This window comes from Eulemur rufifrons, chromosome 8 (assembly GCF_041146395.1).
Source record: "Eulemur rufifrons isolate Redbay chromosome 8, OSU_ERuf_1, whole genome shotgun sequence".
NCBI lineage: Eukaryota > Metazoa > Chordata > Mammalia > Primates > Lemuridae > Eulemur > Eulemur rufifrons.
Genome location: NC_090990.1, coordinates 30,924,825 through 30,944,686, shown reverse-complemented (window position 1 = coordinate 30,944,686; position 19,862 = coordinate 30,924,825). Strand labels below are relative to the sequence as shown.

General features: G+C 44.4%; 2 protein-coding genes across 2 annotated transcripts; both read right to left on the bottom strand.

The window, feature by feature from the left end:
• Positions 1–816: 816 nt before the first annotated feature.
• Positions 817–1,764, bottom strand: LOC138389451 (olfactory receptor 2A12-like). Its single transcript, XM_069477815.1, has one exon. The coding sequence runs from the start codon at positions 1,762–1,764 to the stop codon at positions 817–819; it is 948 nt and encodes a 315-aa protein (XP_069333916.1).
• A 12,578-nt stretch (positions 1,765–14,342) lies between these two features.
• On the bottom strand, positions 14,343–15,290 carry LOC138389450 (olfactory receptor 2A12-like). The gene has a single exon (XM_069477814.1). The coding sequence runs from the start codon at positions 15,288–15,290 to the stop codon at positions 14,343–14,345; it is 948 nt and encodes a 315-aa protein (XP_069333915.1).
• Between the last annotated feature and the right edge of the window lie 4,572 nt (positions 15,291–19,862).

Below are 19,862 nucleotides of genomic sequence, written 5' to 3'. Positions count from 1 at the left end.
GTCCTGTGTCCTTCCACAGCACACGCCGAGGACACCACCTGAGCCCCATGTGCCATGTTGATTCCAGGAACCAAGTAAGGTTCATAGGCCGTATGGGTTCCACAAACAATTGGCTTAATTTCCAATGCTGGCAACAGATATTATTTACATGTAGTGCTTTGTTTACATCACTTTGGACCTCTGCTATTCCCATATACCAGGTAACTTAGAATTACCATGCTTCATGTTGGTTACATGTATTCTAATGGGTTCTGTGACACTATGGTAGATTATATTTATTCTCATTGCTTGCTCCCTCCCCGTAGAGGAATTACACATGCCTGCCCATTGCCACGTGACTTGCATTACTTCTCTATGGGAGAAAATACTTCCTGTCTCTTGGCCCTTGGCTTGACCATGTAGCTTGCTTTGGCCAACAGGATGTGAGCAAAGAGATGTGTGTCACCTCTGAGAAGCTATTGGGAGTCATCTGTGTTTTAGCCATGGGTTATTTCTTCTGTCATAAGAACGGCATGTTCCAAGTAAGGACTCCTCCTTCAGAGTGTTTCTGAGACTGCACAAGGCCACAGCCAGCCTACCACTAATAGGGAATATGAGCAATAAATGAACTTTTGCTGTTGTGAGTTGCTGATATTATGGACTTGTCACTGTACCACAAGGTAGCAAGCTGATCAAGACAGCCATGTTGGTTTGGCATACATTTGTGTCACCAACGAAGTACTACCTTGGTCCAAATGCACAATGTAGGCTGCATACAGATGCTGTCTCCTTCTTCAACATTGAACACTGTATCCCAGGCTTATCCTGGCTCCCAGTTCACCGGGCAACCCTACCATGACCCATCACCTTCAGAAACGCCTCCTTAATGTCCTTGTTCCTCAGACTGTAGACCACAGGGTTGAGCAGGGCAGTGAAGACATTGTAAAACAGTGAGATCAGCTTGTCTCGCTCAGGGGAATAGCTGGAGCTCGGCCTCATGTAGATGTAAATGGCTGGAGCATAGAAGAATGTGACCACGGTCAGGTGGGAGGCACAGGTGGAGAAAGCCTTGCAGCGGCCCCGAATGGACTTGATCTTGAGAATGGCCAGGGCAATATGAACATAGGAGGCCAGAATGACACACAGTGGGGTGACAATCAAAAAGACACTGATGACCAGGTCGACCACCTCAATCAGGTGGGTGTCCATGCAAGCCAAGTTCCATAATGAGGGGCTTTCACAGAAGTAGTGGTTGACCACGTTTGGCCCACAATAGGGCAGCCTCATGGTGAGGAAGGTGTGGATCAGAGAGAAGAAGAAACCACAGGCCAATGTGCCAGCTGCCAGCCGTGTGCACAGGCTCCAACTGAGTATGACAGTATAACGCAGTGGGTGGCAAATGGCCACGTATCGGTCATAAGCCATGACTACAAAGAAGGTGCACTCGGTCAGGCCCAGGGCACTAAACACGTACATCTGCAGCCAGCAGCCAGCAAAGGTGATGGTCTGAGAGGGAGTAAGAAGATGTACCAGCATTTGGGGCACGGTCGTGGTGACGTAGGCCATGTCGATCAGGGACAGGATACACAGGAAGAAGTACATGGGGGTGTGGAGATGTGTGTCCAGGCGGATCAAGATGACAATGAGCCCATTTCCCAGGACTGAGCTCAGGTAGAGGAGAAGGAAGGCAATGAAGAGGGTCCTGTTGGTCGTGGGGTCCCTGGAGAAGCCAAGCAGTATAAATTCAGAAACCCAGCTTTGGTTCTGCCCTGGAGGCATCCACATGGCGGGGCCTGTGGGAAAAAATCACACTTGAGTAAAGTTCTTCTAACGTGTAGTAGCCTGGCACAATGCCAGCTGTGAAAGCAGACGGGCTAAGATTATCATTGTGGTCCCATTACTTATTTGCTGTGTTATCTTAAACAACTTACTTAAACTCTCTCAGCCTCAGTCTTCTGATCTGTAAAATGTGGCTAATAATACTCACCTCTCGGGATCCTTATGAGGAGCAGAAGCAATGTATGTGACGCATCTGATGCAATGCCTCAAAAACCAGTACGGGACACATAAAATGCTCGTGTGCAATCTCCCACTCTCACTCCCCACGCCTCGGTAGAAACCTGCTCACTCACAAGTCTAGCAACAATGGATTCAACCACATCAGCCCCAGCCCCCAAACCTCTCAGAGATGGAGTTTCCCTCCCCCTTAGAAAACATTTGTCTGGATGTGCTACCTGCCTCTCCTGGCACCCTGGAAGCAATGCTCCTTTGCCAGCCTGTGCACCAGGAGGCTTGGTTCACACAGAGCAGTGGAGGGCACTTCCTGTGAGAGCAGCAGGAGGGGACTGCTGTTGCTGCCTTCACTTCTTCTTCCTCATTCAGCCTGCGGGGAGCGGGCTGGTGTGTGGAAGGGCAGCAGCACTCACCGCAGCTGAGCCCAGTGCGCCCACACCAGCCACACACTCGGGCCACACTCTCCCCACCTGGCCGCTGCGTTCCTGGCAGCTCTAGTGGCTGCTTCCATGGCAGCTCTGGCCCTGCACTCAGGCACCTGCTCCCACCTGGCAGCCCGTTTCCAGAGACCACCCTGGCCAGGCTCTCAGGCAGCAGTGTCCCCGCACAGTGGCAGCTTCAGTGAGGACTCCGGCCTGTGCCCAGTGGTGGGCTGTGCTCGCTGTGAGTCACGGCCTCCTTGGAAATGTCTGAATCTCACACTAACTTCCACTAACTTCTCTTACTTTTATTTTTTTATTGTTTTTTTGTTTGTTTGTTTGTTTTACTCCCTACTTCTGCATCTCTTAAAGTTCTTTTTTAACCTTTTGGTATTCACCTTTTACTAATTAACAGTTTGTGTAGAACTCCTGGCCTCAAGCGATCCTCCCACCTCAGCCTGCCAAAGTGCTGAGATTATAGCTGTGAGCCACTGTGCCTGGCCAATTAACAATATGTTAGGCTGAATTTTTCCTATTCAAATTACTACTATGTTCTGTCTACTTACTGGATCCTGACTCATACAGATGCTGAATCTAAGGAGAGTGAGTTCCATAAGGAACAGAATATCTACATGTTTTAAGCTATCTATGCACAAAGTACTTATTAATTATAAAAATTAATAATGGTAAAATACAGTAGAGAAACTGGACAACATCTTAACTATCACAATTAACATCACCAATAAGGAGTAAATAGACAAAATGTATCTCCAGATATGAAATACTAAGAAGAATGCACCATTTATATATTATTTCAGCCAAAAACGTAAAACCTGAATCTAATGATAAAGAAATATAAAGAAATCCAAATTGAGGAATGGTGCATAAAATAACTAGTTTCTAATATTAAAAAATATCAGTCATGACAAACAAATAAATGCTGGGAAATTTACAGCCTTAAATGTATATATTGGCATAGAGAAAGGGCTGAAAATTCATTAGCTAAACTTCCATCTCAACAAGCTAAAAAAAAAAAAAACAACTACATCAAACTCAAATAGAGGTTAAAGGAAGGAAATAATAAATATAAGAGCAGAAAACAATGAAATGACAATTAAACTAACAACAGAGAAAACTCAACAAATCTAAAAACTGTTCTTTGAAACAACTATTAATAATAAATTGATTAGTTTTTAGCAAGAGTGATAACAGAAACAAATTGGCAACATCAAGAATGAAAAAGAGAACATTACTGAAGGTCCTACAGTCATATAAAAGATAATTTAAATAATCAGAAAAAACTTCATGCTGGTAAATTTGACAATTTAAATAAAATGAACAAATGTCTTAAAAAATATAAATTATCAAAACTGACATAAGAAGAAATAAAATTCAGAGGACTCCAATATCTTTTTTAAAAATGAATCTATCATTTAAAACTGTTATGGGAAGAAAACTCCCAGATCGCTTAACTGGTAAATTCTTCCAATATTTAAGAAAAGAAAAATATTAACTCTTCTAAAGAATGAAAAAAGAGTGAAAACATCTCAATGCATTTTATAAGACCTGCATAAACTTGATACCAGAAAATAACAAGGACATTACAAGAAGGAAAACTTACAGACCAATCACTCTCATAGGCATTGTTGCAAAACTACTAAACAAGATATTAGCAATTGAATTCAGCAACGTTTAAAAAAGAGAATACATCACAATCAGATAGGGTTTGTTATGGTGATTCAAGGTTGGTTTACCACTTGATAATCAATGTAATTCACCTTATAGTAGAAGTCAGAGAGAAAAATTATATGACTATCTCAGTAGATGCAGAAAGAGTATTTGATAAAATTCAACAGTTATTTATGATTAGAAATTAACCTCCTTCTTTGAAGATGGATACTTTGAAAAAGGAAAAAGCAATAAACTTCTCAGTAAACTAGGAATAGACAAGAACCTTCTTGGTGTAATAAAAATTATTTCCAGTAAAGGAAGAAAGAAACAACCTATAGCAAATGTCACACTAAATGGTGCAATATTGATAACTTACTCCCAAACAATGGGTATGAAACAAAATGTTTCCTATTACCATTTCTATTAACCATTGTATAGGTGGTCTAGCTAGTGAAATAAGGCAACAGAAAGAAATAAAAGTTTAAAAGAAATAAAACTTTCATTTTCTGCTGACTACATGATTGTGTAGGTAGACAATATAAAAGAAACCAAAAACAAACAAATTATTAAGCAAGTGGACACAAAAAAATGTATCATCACATTTTAAACAATAAAATATGTAGAAATAAATCTAACAAAATATGTGTAAAAATGATTATTTAGAGAAATCTAGGAAGACCTAAGTAAATAGAAGGATATGCCATGTTCATGGGCTGAACAAGTATACATTATAAAGATGTTGAGTTGATTTACAGATTCATTGTGATCCTAGTCAAAGCCCCAGAAGTTTTGTTTAATGTTTTTGAAGAAATTCACACCATAGTTATAAAATATATATGGAAATCTTGAAGAATCTTGAACAAAAAAACAATGTTGGAGGACTTAACAGATAGCAGACTTACTAGAAAACCAAAATAAGCGAGTGTGAGATTGGCACAAGAATAAACAAAGAGACCGATGGAATAGAATAAACCTCAGAGACACACCCATGCATATACAGTCACCTGATTTATAACACAGTTGATCCTACAATGCAATGGGGAAAAGGTGATCTTTTCAATAAATGTTGCAGGATCATGGGGATATTCAGACAGAAAAATAAATATTTTTCTTCCTACCTCAAACATTACACAAAAATAAATTTCAGATGTATTGTAGATTTAAATGGTAAATGTAAAGCAATCAAATATTTAGAATCAAACACAGAAAAATATCTTTATCCTCTCAAAGTAAACAAAAAATACCTTAAATACAACACCAAAATTCTGACCATAGAGAGAAACATGATAAACCAGAATGTATCACAAAGAAGAACCCAAAAGATTTATATCCAGAATAACTAGAGAACTCCTACAACATCAACAAGTAAACTGACTACCAAATAGAATGACAGGCAAAAGATTTAAAAACACACTTCTCAGAGAGGCTATCTAAATAACCATTCCTCAAGTGAAAAAGTCATCTCATAATTGCAAATGAAGACCACAGCCCAGCCCCACTACATGTCCACCAGAAGACTAAAACGAATAACACCTGGTGTTGGCCAGAACAACTAGAGCTTTCTTACACTGTGATGGGAGTGTAAATTTGAACAATCTCTTTAGAAAATGTTTAGCACTATCCTCTAAAGTTGAACATGCATAGACCACATTACCCAGCAATACTATTCCTACCTAGATTCACACATACTCACACATATGTACGTACATGTGTTCAAGAAAAGATGCATGAAAAATGTTCAAAACACTCGTCAGAATAGTCCATAACAGGGTACCTACCCCCCAAGTGTCACTCAACAGTACAATGGATAAAAACATGGAGGTGTATTCAGGCAGAGGTTCCTTCGGTGGGGATAGAGGACAGAGGACAGGTCCAGCCATTCTGGGGGTTCACTTGCCCTGCGTCACCCCTTCCCCTGCCCAGTCCACCACCTACCCCTCCACACTCCACACGGGCATAGTGTCCACACAGGTGCTCCCAGTCTCCTGTGTGTCGCTACCTCTCTCACACCCTCGGGCCCTGGGCTCGTCCTCAGCATGGTGGTGCCACCACCCAGACCCCTCCTGCCCCACACTCCGTTGCATGTCCAGTCCTAAGCCCACATTAGGGCTCAGCTCATCCCGGCAGCCTCCCCTGACCTGCCCCGCCCCCTGCCACCCCCAAACTTCTGTTTCTCGCAGACACCTGTGCTCACTGGCAAGTTACAATCCGGGAATCCGAGAGGGCTCTGATATTGATGTTCAGTTCTAAGAACCTGGAAAAACTTTCTCCCTCTCCTGTTAATTGAGTTACACTATCTGTAACAAAGTATGGACACACGGGGGAGTTTATAGCCTCCTTTTTAATGATATTAATAGCTAATATCTAATGAGCAGTGTGTGTTTGCCAGGCTCTGCTACACTAACTTTACCTCACCCACAAAACCCATTGAGTAAATCTTACGACTTCTATTCTAAAGAGGCAACACTAAGGGACAGCAAGGAGTTTGTTCTCGATATGGTGGGAGGGGGGACGTGGGATGGGAATGGAGGGAATCTGACTTAGAGACCACTCTTAACCATGACCTTCTCCTGCTTCCATCAATTAGGGTCTGAGGGGGAGGGGGCAGGAATGTGCGTTTCCCCACCTGCACATCAGTCTCAGCTGCCTGAGCTTTGCCAGGGAGACCACAGAGTCACACCTATGTGGAGTTCAGAGGCAGCGGTAAGGATCAGAGTCCTCTGAGGACAAGGGCTCTAGTGGCGCCACAAACTATTTCTCATCATACAGTTTCCTCCCTCTGTTCCCATGCTGGGATGTGGGAGGCCACGGGGGTGTGTTGGAAGACAGACGGGATTCATGCAGGAGAGGTAGGAAATTATCACCACGCTAGAGCTTAGTGAATCTTCATAAAAGCCGCTTTCTCGAAGTGGAACTTGATTTCCAGGGGATGGGGGATATCATTGGGTCACACCGAGTCTTCTAAATCCTGTCCCCTCCCCCTGCAGTCTCTGTGTTTATTTATGATGCCCCAGACCTGGAGAGCAGGGCGTGGGTCCCTGTGATTGCTGAACGCATCTCTGGCATGTGGAACACCCTTGTCCTTGAATGGATGTGACGCTCAGCGTCTGCTGGAGATCTGGGAGCTCAGGAAATTGTGTTATTCGTTTCTCTGTTTCTAGTGTCTAGAACACGGCCTAACACAGAGGAGCTGTCAGGAAACATGTATAAATGAAGGAAGCAGGGAGGGACCAGGAAGGAGGAAGCCATCAGGGGGGATTGAGAGGAGACGTGGTGAAGAAAGAACCTCAGGAAATGAGGGGAAGGGGCTCCAGGGATGTCGGGAAGCAGGCACAGAGAGGACCTGGGGACTAGGTGTCCCGGCTAACTTGGACCTCCAGCCCCCACAGGAGTCTGGGATCCCACCCGCAGCCTCAAGCCCAGCAGTTACCTTATCCTTCTCCGCATCTGCAGAAACAGGTCACTGAGAGGTTGTCACTTGCTCACAACAGAATGTACTAAACAGGAAGCCCCTCAGGCAACTGAGTCCTGAGAGCCAGGATTCCAGGCAGCCTGGACTCCAGAACAGCCATGGGTTTCTGAGAGGACAGGGGCTGAACCGCCTTCCTTGTCTCCCTGTGACTGTCTGCACCAGGCCAGGCCAGCCTGGGTCCTGAAGGCCTTGCCCGTCCACTCCTGGGAAACAGAACAAGGGAGACTCAAACACCCTAGGCTCCTCCCAGTGGGCCAAGATGCTCAGGTTTCTTGGTCCTGCCTCTACGCCACGCTTTCCTGCAAGACCTGGGGAAGGGGTATCCCTCTGCCTCCTGCCACCACCCTCCCTGTCCCCAGTGCGAATGCCAAGATGGAATTCCCCTGATGTTTTCAACAACAGCCCACAAGGAAGAGGCCTTTGGGGAAGAAGAGCAAAGGACCCCCTGAGGGAAGGGCAAGGCCCTATTTCTTGTTCCAGCCTTCTCAGGGGATACAAGCCTGGTGGGGAGGGGAGGACGACTCAGTCACCTTGCAGAAAGGTCAAGAACTGAGGGGGGAACCCATTTAGGTTCCCCTCTTACTTCCCAAACCCCTGTGTCCTGACTTGTCAGTTAGACCATGTTTGAGTCACACTTGAGCAAGTCATAATCCCCCTCCATTCTGCACCAGGACAGTACCTTGGGCAGGTTACTCAGCCTCTCTGATGATAACTGAGAGTTGACCATGGAGCACCCACGCTATACCAGGTCTTCAACTAGGTCCTGGCAAACAGCATCCAGAAGTGAGTAGTATCGTCCCCAGGCCACACACAAGGACGCTCAGGCCCAGTAGACTGAGGGCACTTCTCCAAGGGCTTAGGCTTCTAAGTGCAGAACCAGAATTTGGATCCAGACTTATCAAGCTCTAGTGCCTGTTCTCTTACTTTGCCTCAGTTTTTTCCTATCTAAAATGCTAATAATAACCCCTTCCCTTCGGGGGTTGCTGAGAGAATCAAATGACCTCATGTGTTGAGAACCCTGGTAGGAGTCCTGGCCATGACTTCCAGAACTCTGAGTCCCCGGTCCTGCCAACTCTATAGAACAAGAGTGTTGGACTCTGAGGTCCCTTCCAGTCAGCCAGATACCAGCAGAGCCACTGGAATGTTTTCAGACGTATTGTGAGCTGGCTGTTTAACACAGCCATTATTAAAAGTTAATTCATATCAGTGTAATTAAATAAATTGCATTAAAAATGAAGGTGCCGAATGCTCAAAACACATCACATCCTAACTATTTATTACATTTTACTGTTATCTATGTTCTAGGGCTCATTTCCATGCATGGTCTTTGTATGGTGGAAACACCATAGAATGTAACACTACTGCCCACCTCTTCCCAGCCCAAGCTCAGTGAGCTCACATGCATGTATTTAAAGCATGGAAATCAGCAAACTGTACAAATCAGAGGGCTGATGACAAAACACTGATGGCACTCGACTGCTCCTGTCCTGAGTCCCGAGACCCTGGTCCTCTCGGGACAATCGAACGTGGAGGCCATGGCTCTGCTGCTCGCAGGAATTGGCGCAGCCTCAGTGAGCAGCCCCCAGGCAGGACAGGCCCAGCCCATGGGCTCAGTCCCCAGCCCAGAGCTCCCTGCCAGGCCCCCACCACGTCCTCCCCTTTCCTCTGGGCCTTTGCAGCCTCCTCCCACACCGGCAGGGCAGGCCTGGCTGAGGGCTCCTGATGCGGACCACGGGGCAAACCAGCTCTGTCCCCCTGGCTGTTCAGACAGCAGGACAAGCTCCCAGGCCCACTGGCTCTGGCCCTTAGGGGCAAAGGCCAAGGGCACTCGTGGATACCCCTGCAGCCTTGGGAGATAAGGCTCTGACATGAGAAATAGCTTTACGAAGGGTGAGGGACTTGCCCATGATCACATGACTGATACATGGAACAGCCCAGACACACACTGAGTCCATAATTCCCCACATGGCTGTGTCTTCTCAGGCAGCTTCCATTTCCACGTCTCTAAAATGGGGAGGACTTTTATCCCTCCCACAGTGCTATGACACAGATCTAGACGTGACATTCTTGGGGGCTTGAGCAAGGCCCTAACACTTCTCACACATGTCACTGACCCTCACTACATCTCCGGAGAGCTAGTCCAGGCAGGATGTATCTCTCCACTGTACAAACAAGGAAACTGAGGCCAGGGAGGTGCAGTGACTTCCTAGGTCAGAAGCAACCTAGGATCATAGACAGAAACTTGGATCACCCTCATTTTTTTTTTTTTTTTGTTGAGACAGAGTCTCACTTTGTTGCCCAGGCTAGAGTGAGTGCCGTGGCGTCAGCTTAGCTCACAGCAACCTCAGACTCCTCGGCTTAAGCGATCCTACTGCCTCAGCCTCCCGAGTAGCTGGGACTACAGGCATGCGCCACTATGCCCGGCTAATTTTTTCTATATAGATTTTTAGTTGTCCATATAATGTCTTTCTATTTTTAGTAGAGACGGGGTCTCGCTCAGGCTGGTCTCGAACTCCTGACCTTGAGCAATCCACCCGCCTCGGCCTCCCAGAGTGCTAGGATTACAGGCGTGAGCCACCGCGCCCGGCCCACCCTCATTTTTTAAATTACAGAATTACATAACACTGCCAAGAATCGTCCTACCCACAGATTTCCCCAAGAAGTGAACTGTGACCAGGAAGATATGAGGGACTTGGCCAAGGTCATGCAGCTAGAGTATGGTAGAGCCACCCCCAGAACCTGGGAACTGGTCTCCTGGGCCAGGGCTGAATCTGCAGTGTCCCACAGCTAAGTGCCTGAGTCTAAACGAATGGCTGCACCTGAGCTCTGAAATCCCTCCTGCTGGCCCCAGAGCTGGTCATGGTCACCAGTGCAGCTGGGGCCACCGCAGGGGACAGCACAAGGGAGAAGACCAGGTACTGGATGCTTAATTCTGAACCGAGTGGGCCCTCAGGCCTCAAGGAGCAGGCGGCAGGCCAGAGAAGCAGATTGCTAGGGTTGGACGCAGGCCAGGCCACCTGGGACCCCCTAATTGGCCCCAGGCTGAGGATGCCTCTGGGGAGGAACTTTGTGGGAATCTGCTCCCAGTTGCGGAGATAGGTACCCCAGAAAGTTTTCTGGGTTTGTGGGTAGGGAGAAAACTGACGGAACATCAGGAGGTGGTGATGATATCTGTGACTAAGATCATTTTAATGGTCCTCTGGGACATTCTCATAGAACTTTGCAGTTTCCAAGACACTTTCACGTGTGCTTTCCCAGGAGGTCCTCCCAGCACTCCTGTGAGGGAGGTGTCATGGTCCGCACTTCACAACTGATGAGGGTGGTGACAACAGTAATAGTGATGACAGATGCTTACTGAGCACTTACCATGGGCCAAGCCCAAGGGAGTCACTGATATTGTTTTAGTCACTTCACTGCTCTCTCAGTCCAAAGAGGCCTTCACGGTCAACATGCCCAGGTTCCTAGTCTTACAGACATGCAAATTAGAGCACAGGGAAGGAAAGTGGCTCTGAACCAGGTGGGCTAGTGTGGGAGACTAGAGCCTAGGTGTCTTGCCTCCCGGCCCTGGGCTCTTTCCATGGTCCACAGGCTCCCTTTTCTGCTTTGTTCTCAGGGAGGGTGAAGAAAGAGCTGACCAGGCTGGACAAGGTGGCTCACAGCTACAGTCACAGCACTTGAGGAGGCCAAGGCTAGAGGATCACTGGAGCCCAGGAGTTCAAGGCTATGGTGAGATATGATCATGCCACTGCTATGCAACCTGGGTGACAGAGTGAGACCCCATCTCCCCATCTCCAAAAATAGAAGAAAAGAAAGAAAGAAAGAAAAAGAGAGAAATTTCACATTAATAAAATCAGTTTGTAACTGGGGACATTAGGACCAACCTTGCAGAAATATAATATATTTATTCAAAAACATTTTTAAAAGGATTGTAAAGGCCTATTAGAAACAATTATTAGCCAGCAAATTATATAACCTAGATGAAATGGACAAATTCCTAAAAACACACAAAACACCAACCTGACTCAAGAAGAAATACAAAATGTGAATAGACATGTAACAGGTAAAGAGAACGAATCAGTAATGAAAAATCTCCCAACACATAAAAGTCTAGGATTACATAGTTTCACAGATGAATTATACCAATCACTTTTAAAAAGGAATCAATACTAGTAATTTTCAAACTCTTGCAAGAAAATAGAAGAGGACTGAACAATTCCTAATTCATCCCAGGGATCAGCACAACCCTGAAACCACAGCCAGACATCTGCATCAAAAAAAAAAAAAAAAGAAAGAAAGAAAGAAAAAGAAAATAATAGGCCAATATTTTTTGTGAACATAGATGAAAAAATCCTCAAAAAAACACTAGCAAACCAAATCTGACATATGAAAAGGATTACATACGATGACCAAGTCGTATTTATCTCAGATATTCAAACATGGTTCATCAAACAAAAATCAATCCACGTAACAGACCACATTGATATAGTGAACTGAAAAATCATACGATCATCTCAACTGATGAAGAAAAAGCATCTGACAAACTCCAAACACTTCAATGATAAAGATATTAACAAACTAGGAATAGATGAGAACTTCCCCAAACCAATAAGACATTTATTTGGTCGGGCACGGTGGCTCACACCTGTAATCCCCAAACTTTGGGAGCCTAGGTGGGAGGATTGCTTGAGGCCAGGAGTTCGAGGCCAGCCTGGGCAACATAGAAAGACCCCATCTCTACAAAAATTAAGAAAAATTGGCCAGGCATAGTGGTGTGCACCTGTGCTCCCAGATACTCGGGAGGTGGAGGCAGGAAGATCACTTGAGCCCAGGTGTTCGAGGTTGCAGTGAGCTATGATCCCAGTACCATACTCCAGCCTGGGTCACGGAGCAAGACCTTGTATCTCAAAAAAAAAAAAAAAAAGTTTTTATGAAGCACTCACAGCTAATATCATACTCAACACCCGAAATTTCTCATATTCTGGAGGCTTAAATCTGAGATCAGGGAACCAGCAGGGTCATGTTCTGCCCAGGGCTCTCCTTGGAGGTCACAGACGGCTGCTTTCTTGCTGTTTGAGAAAAAGTTCTCTGGTGACTCCTTCTATAGGACATGAATGCTTTTGGATTAGGGCCTCACCCTTATGCCCTCATTTAACCTCAATTACTTCTTTAGTCCAGATATAGTCAAGTTGGGGGTTCGGGTTTTGCATATTAACTCTGGGGAGACACAATTAGGGGTCACACAGCCTATATCATATTCTCTCTCTCCCTGACTCCAAGCTCTGGAGGCTTACAAAGTTCAAGTTCACAGCGGTGGATGGAAATGGGGTCAGGCGTAACCTGGTCCTTCATGTCTGCTGCCCTCTCAGAGAACCTCACTCCCATGATGTCACTGGTCCCCACAGGTCACTGTAGCACCCCCTTGAGTTGGGATATTATAATTTGACGACTGTAAATCTCTCCATATGTCTCTCTTGGATTCCAGAGGGCCTGATCCTAGCGGGACCACAGTGGATACTCAGGAAACAGTGGAGCTGAACTGACTCATCCCTAAGACCTCTGGGCCACCAACGAGGCCTGGAAGAAAGCTGTGTGTCCATGCTGAGTCTGAGGCCCATGCTAGGATTGCTAGAAAGCCCCATATGTCGTCTCAGTCCCTAGAAAGAATAAGAGGTGTGCTCCCCGCTATGGTTGACAGACAGCAGCAGCTCTCTTTCTGCTCTGGCTTCCTTATCCTGCTATGGCCCACAGAGGATGGTCACAGATTCATTGCGTTGGAGTTTTGTACACACCTGCTCCACCTGCTGTGAAAGAGAATTTTAGAGTCACAAGAGGCTTTGGAGACCATTAAATTCAAGCTGTGAATTTTATAGATGAATAAAGTGAGAACAGAGAGAGGAGACAAATAGCCCAAAGTCGCACATGCACTGTAGATAATCACAGTTGGGACTAGAACTCTGGTGTCTTGACATCAAGTCCTGTGTCCTTCCACAGCACACGCAGAGGACATCACCTGAGCCCCATACGCCATGTTGATTCCAGGCACCAAGTCAGGTCCATGGGCTGTATGGGATCCACATATCATTGGCTTAATTTCCAATGTTGGCAACAGATATTATTTACATGCAGTGCTTTGTTTACATCACTTTGGACCTCTGCTGCTCCCATAAACCAAGTCACTGAGAATTACCATGCTTCATGTTGGTTACATATATTCTAGTGGGTTCTGTGACACTATGGTAGATTACATTTATTCTCCTTACTTGATCCCTCCGCGTAGAGGAATTACACATGCCTGTCCATTGCCACGTGACTTGCATTAGTTCTCTGTGGGAGAAAATACTCCCTGTCTCTTGGCCCTTGGCTTGACCATGTAGCTGGCTTTGGCCAACAGGATGTGAACAGAGAGATGTGTGTCACCTCTGAGAAACTATTAGGATCATCTTGTGTTTTACTCGTTGGTCCTTTCCTCTGTCATGAGAACGGCACGTTCCAGGCAAGGACTCCTCCTTCAGGGTGTTTCTGAGACTGCACAAGACAACAGCCAGCCTACAGCCAACGGGGAACATGAGCAATAAGTGAACTTTTGCTGTTGTGAGTTACTGATACTATGCACTTATTACTGCACCACAATGTAGCAAGCTGATCAAGACAGCCATGTTGGTTTCATGTACATTTGTGTCACCAATGAAGTACTACCTTGGTCCAAATGCACAATGTAGGCTGCATACAGATGCTGTCTCCTTCTTCAACATTGAACACTGTACCCCAGGCCTATCCTGGCTCCCAGTTCACCGGGCAACCCTACCATGACACATCACCTTCAGAAACGCCTCCTTAATGTCCTTGTTCCTCAGACTGTAGACCACAGGGTTGAGCAGGGCAGTGAAGACATTGTAAAACAGTGAGATCAGCTTGTCTCGCTCAGGGGAATAGCTGGAGCTCGGCCTCATGTAGATGTAAATGGCCGGAGCATAGAAGAATGTGACCACAGTCAAGTGGGAGGCACAGGTGGAGAAAGCCTTGCAGCGGCCCCGAATGGACTTGATCTTGAGGATGGCCAGGGCAATATGAACATAGGAGGCCAGAATGACACACAGTGGGGTGACAATCAAAAAGACACTGATGACCAGGTCGACCACCTCAATCAGGTGGGTGTCCATGCAAGCCAAGTTCCATAATGAGGGGCTTTCACAGAAGTAGTGGTTGACCACGTTTGGCCCACAATAGGGCAGCCTCATGGTGAGGAAGGTGTGGATCAGAGAGATGAAGAAACCACAGGCCAATGTGCCAGCTGCCAGCCGTGTGCACAGGCCCCAACTGAGGATGACAGTATAACGCAGTGGGTGGCAAATGGCCACATATCGGTCATAAGCCATGACTACAAAGAAGGTGCACTCGGTCAGGCCCAGGGCACCAAACACGTACATCTGCAGCCAGCAGCCAGCAAAGGTGATGGTCTGAGAGGGAGTGAGAAGGTGTACCAGCATCTGGGGCACGGTCGTGGTGACGTAGGCCATGTCGATGAGGGACAGGATACACAGGAAGAAGTACATAGGGGTGTGGAGATGTGTGTCCAGGTGGATCAAGATGACAATGAGCCCATTTCCCAGGACTGAGCTCAGGTAGAGGAGAAGGAAGGCAATGAAGAGGGTCCTGTTGGTCGTGGGGTCCCTGGAGAAGCCAAGCAGTATAAATTCAGAAACCCAGCTTTGGTTCTGCCCTGGAGGCATCCACATGGCGGGGCCTGTGGGAAAATCACACTTAAGTAAAGTTCTTCTAACGTGTAGTAGCCTGGCAAGAATGCCAGCTGTGAAAGCAGACGGGCTAAGATTCTCATTGTGGCCCCATTAATCATTTGCTGTGTTATCTTAAACAAGTTACTTGACCTCTCTCATCCTCAGTCTTCTCATCTGTAAAATGTGGCTAATAATACTCACCTCTCGGGATCCTTATGAGGAGCAGAAGCAATGTATGTGACGCATCTGATGCAATGCCTCAAAAACCAGTACAGGACACATAAAATGCTCCTGTGCAATCTCCCACTCTCACTCCCCACGCCTCGGTAGAAACCTGCTCACTCACAAGTCTAGCAACAATGGATTCAACCACATCAGCCCCAGCCCCCAAACCTCTCAGAGATGGAGTTTCCCTCCCCCTTAGAAAACATTTGTCTGGATGTGCTACCTGCCTCTCCTGGCACCCTGGAAGCAATGCTCCTTTGCCAGCCTGTGCACCAGGAGGCTTGGTTCACACAGAGCAGTGGAGGGCACCTCCTGTGAGAGCAGCAGGAGGGGACTGCTGTTGCTGCCTTCACTTCTTCTTCCTCATTCAGCCTGCGGGGAGCGGGCTGGTGTGTGGAAGGGCAGCAGCACTCACCGCAGCTGAGCCCAGTGCGCCCACACCAGCCGCACACTCGGGCCACACTCTCCCCACCTGGCGGCTGCGTTCCTGGCAGCTCTAGTGGCTGCTTCCATGGCAGCTCTGGCCCTGCACTCAGGCACTTGCTCCCACCTGGCAGCCCGTTTCCAGAGACCACCCTGGCCACACTCTCAGGCAGCAGTGTCCCCGCACAGTGGCAGCTTCAGTGAGGACTCCGGCCTGTGCCCAGTGGTGGGCTGTGCTCGCTGTGAGTCACTGCCTCCTTGAAAATGTCTGAGTCTCACACTAACTTCCACTAACTTCTTTTGCTTTTATTTTTTTATTTTTATTTTTTTGTTTGTTTGTTTGTTTGTTTTACTCCCTACTTCTGCATCTCTTAAAGTTCTTTTTTAACCTTTTGGTATTCACCTTTTACTAATTAACAATTTTTCTAGAAGTCCTGGCCTCAAGCGATCCTCCCACCTCAGCCTGCCAAAGTGCTGAGATTACAGCTGTGAGCCACTGTGCCTGGCCAATTAACAATATGTTAGGCTGAATTTTTCCTATTCAAATTACTACTATGTTCTGTCTACTTACTGGATCCTGACTCATACAGATGCTGAATCTGAGGAGAGTGAGTTCCATAAGGAACAGAATATCTACATGTTTTAAGCTATCTATGCACAAAGTACTTATTAATTATAAAAATTAATAATGGTAAAATACAGTAGAGAAACTGGACATCTTAACTATCACAATTAAAATCACCAATAAGGAGTAAATAGACAAAATGTATCTCCAGATATGAAATACTAAGAAGAATGCACCATTTATATATTATTTCAGCCAAAAACGTAAAACCTGAATCTAATGATAAAGAAATATAAAGAAATCCAAATTGAGGAATGGTGCATAAAATAACTAGTTTCTAATATTAAAAAATATCAGTCATGACAAATAAATAAATTCTGGGAAATTTATAGCCTTAAATGTATATATTGGCATAGAGAAAGGGCTGAAAATTCATTAGCTAAACTTCCATCTCAACAAGCTAAAAAAAAAAAAACAACTACATCAAACTCAAATAGAGGTTAAAGGAAGGAAATAATAAATATAAGAGCAGAAAACAATGAAATGACAATTAAACTAACAACAGAGAAAACTCAACAAATCTAAAAACTGTTCTTTGAAACAACTATTAATAATAAATTGATTAGTTTTTAGCAAGAGTGATAACAGAAACAAATTGGCAACATCAAGAATGAAAAAGAGAACATTACTGAAGGTCCTACAGTCATATAAAAGATAATTTAAATAATCAGAAAAAACTTCATGCTGGTAAATTTGACAATTTAAATAAAATGAACAAATGTCTTAAAAAATATAAATTATCAAAACTGACATAAGAAGAAATAAAATTCAGAGGACTCCAATATCTTTTTTAAAAATGAATCTATCATTTAAAACTGTTATGGGAAGAAAACTCCCAGATCGCTTAACTGGTAAATTCTTCCAATATTTAAGAAAAGAAAAACATTAACTCTTCCAAAGAATGAAAAGAGAGTGAAAACATCTCAATGCATTTTATAAGACCTGCATAAACTTGATACCAGAAAATAACAAAGACATTACAAGAAGGAAAACTTACAGACCAATCACTCTCATAAGCATTGTTGCAAAACTACTAAACAAGATATTAGCAATTGAATTCAGCAGCTTATAAAAGAGAGAATACATCACAATCAGATAGGGTTTGTTATGGCGATTCAAGGTTGGTTTACCACTTGATAATCAATGTAATTCACCTTATAGTAGAAGTCAGAGAGAAAAATTATATGACTATCTCAGTAGATGCAGAAAGAGTATTTGATAAAATTCAACAGTTATTTATGATTAGAAATTAACCTCCTTCTTTGAAGATGGATACTTTGAAAAAGGAAAAAGCAATAAACTTCTCAGTAAACTAGGAATAGACAAGAATCTTCCTGGTATAATAAAAATTATTTCCAGTAAAGGAAGAAAGAAACAACCTATAGCAAATGTCACACTAAATGGTGCAATATTGATAACTTACTCCCAAACAATGGGTATGAAACAAAATGTTTCCTATTACCATTTCTATTAACCATTGCATAGGTGGTCTAGCTAGTGAAATAAGGCAACAGAAAGAAATAAAAGTTTAAATGAAATGAAACTGTCATTTTCTGCTGACTACATGATTGTGTAGGTAAACAATATAAAAGAAACCAAAAACAAACAAATTATTAAGCAAGTGGACACAAAAAAAAGTGTCATCACATTTTAAACAATAAAATATGTAGAAATAAATCTAACAAAATATGTGTAAAAAACATTATTTAGAGAAATCTAGGAAGACCTAAGTAAATAGAGGGATATGCCATGATCATGGGCTGAACAAGTATACATTATAAAGATGTTGAGTTGATTTACAGATTCATTGTAATCCTAGTCAAAGCCCCAGAAGTTTTGTTTTATGTTTTTGCAGAAATTCACACCATAGTTATAAAATATATATGGAAATCTTGAAGAATCTTGAACAAAAAAACAATGTTGGAGGACTTAACAGATAGCAGACTTACTAGAAAACCAAAATAAGCGAGTGTGAGATTGGCACAAGAATAAACAAAGAGACCGATGGAATAGAATAAACCTCAGAGACACACCCATGCATATACAGTCACCTGATTTATAACACAATTGATCCTACAATGCAATGGAGAAAAGGTGATCTTTTCAATAAATGTTGCAGGATCATGGGGATATTCAGACAGAAAAATAAATATTTTTCTTCCTACCTCAAACATTACACAAAAATAAATTTCAGATGTACTGTAGATTTAAATGGTAAATGTAAAGCAATCAAATATTTAGAATCAAACACAGAAAAATATCTTTATCCTCTCAAAGTAAACAAAAAATACCTTAAATACAACACCAAAATTCTGACCATAGAGAGAAACATGATAAACCAGAATGTATTACAAAGAAGAACCCAGAAGATTTATATCCAGAATAACTAGAGAACTCCTACAACATCAACAAGTAAACTGACTACCAAATAGAATGACAGGCAAAAGATTTAAAAACACACTTCTCAGAGAGGCTATCTAAATAACCATTCCTCAAGTGAAAAAGTCATCTCATAATTGCAAATGAAGACCACAGCCCAGCCCCGCTACGTGTCCACCAGAAAGACTAAAACGAATAACACCTTGTGTTGGCCAGAACAACTAGAGCTTTCTTACACTGTGATGGGAGTGTAAATTTGAACAATCTCTTTAGAAAATGTTCAGCACTATCCTCTAAAGTTGAACATGCATAGACCACATTACCCAGCAATACTATTCCTACCTAGATTCACACATACTCACACATATGTACGTACATGTGTTCAAGAAAAGATGCATGAAAAATGTTCAAAACACTCGTCAAAATAGTCCATAACAGGGTACCCCCCAAGTGTTGCTGAACAGTAAAATGGATAAAAACATGGAGGTGTATTCAGGCAGAGGTTCCTTCGGTGGGGATAGAGGACAGAGGACAGGTCCAGCCATCCTGGGGGTTCACTTGCCCTGCGCCACCCCTTCCCCTGCCCAGTCCACCACCTATCCCTCCACACTCCACATGAGCATAATGTCCACACAGGTGCTCCCAGTCTCCTGTGTGTCGCTACCTCTCTCACACCCTCGGACCCTGGGCTCTTCCTCAGCATGGTGGTGCCACCACCCGGACCCCTGCTGCCCCCACACTCCGTTGCATGTCCAGTCCTAAGCCCACATTAGGGCTCAGCTCATCCCGGCAGCCTCCCCTGACCTGCCCCACCCCCTGCCACCCCCAAACTTCTGTTTCTCGCAGACACCTGTGCTCACTGGGAAGTTACAATCCGGGAATCCGAGAGGGCTCTGATATTGATGTTCAGTTCTAAGAAC

Bases quoted from the DNA above. Each gene is read 5' to 3' on its own strand.
- LOC138389450 (XM_069477814.1), bottom strand. From the start codon at position 15,290: ATGTGGATGCCTCCAGGGCAGAACCAAAGCTGGGTTTCTGAATTTATA.
- LOC138389451 (XM_069477815.1), bottom strand. From the start codon at position 1,764: ATGTGGATGCCTCCAGGGCAGAACCAAAGCTGGGTTTCTGAATTTATA.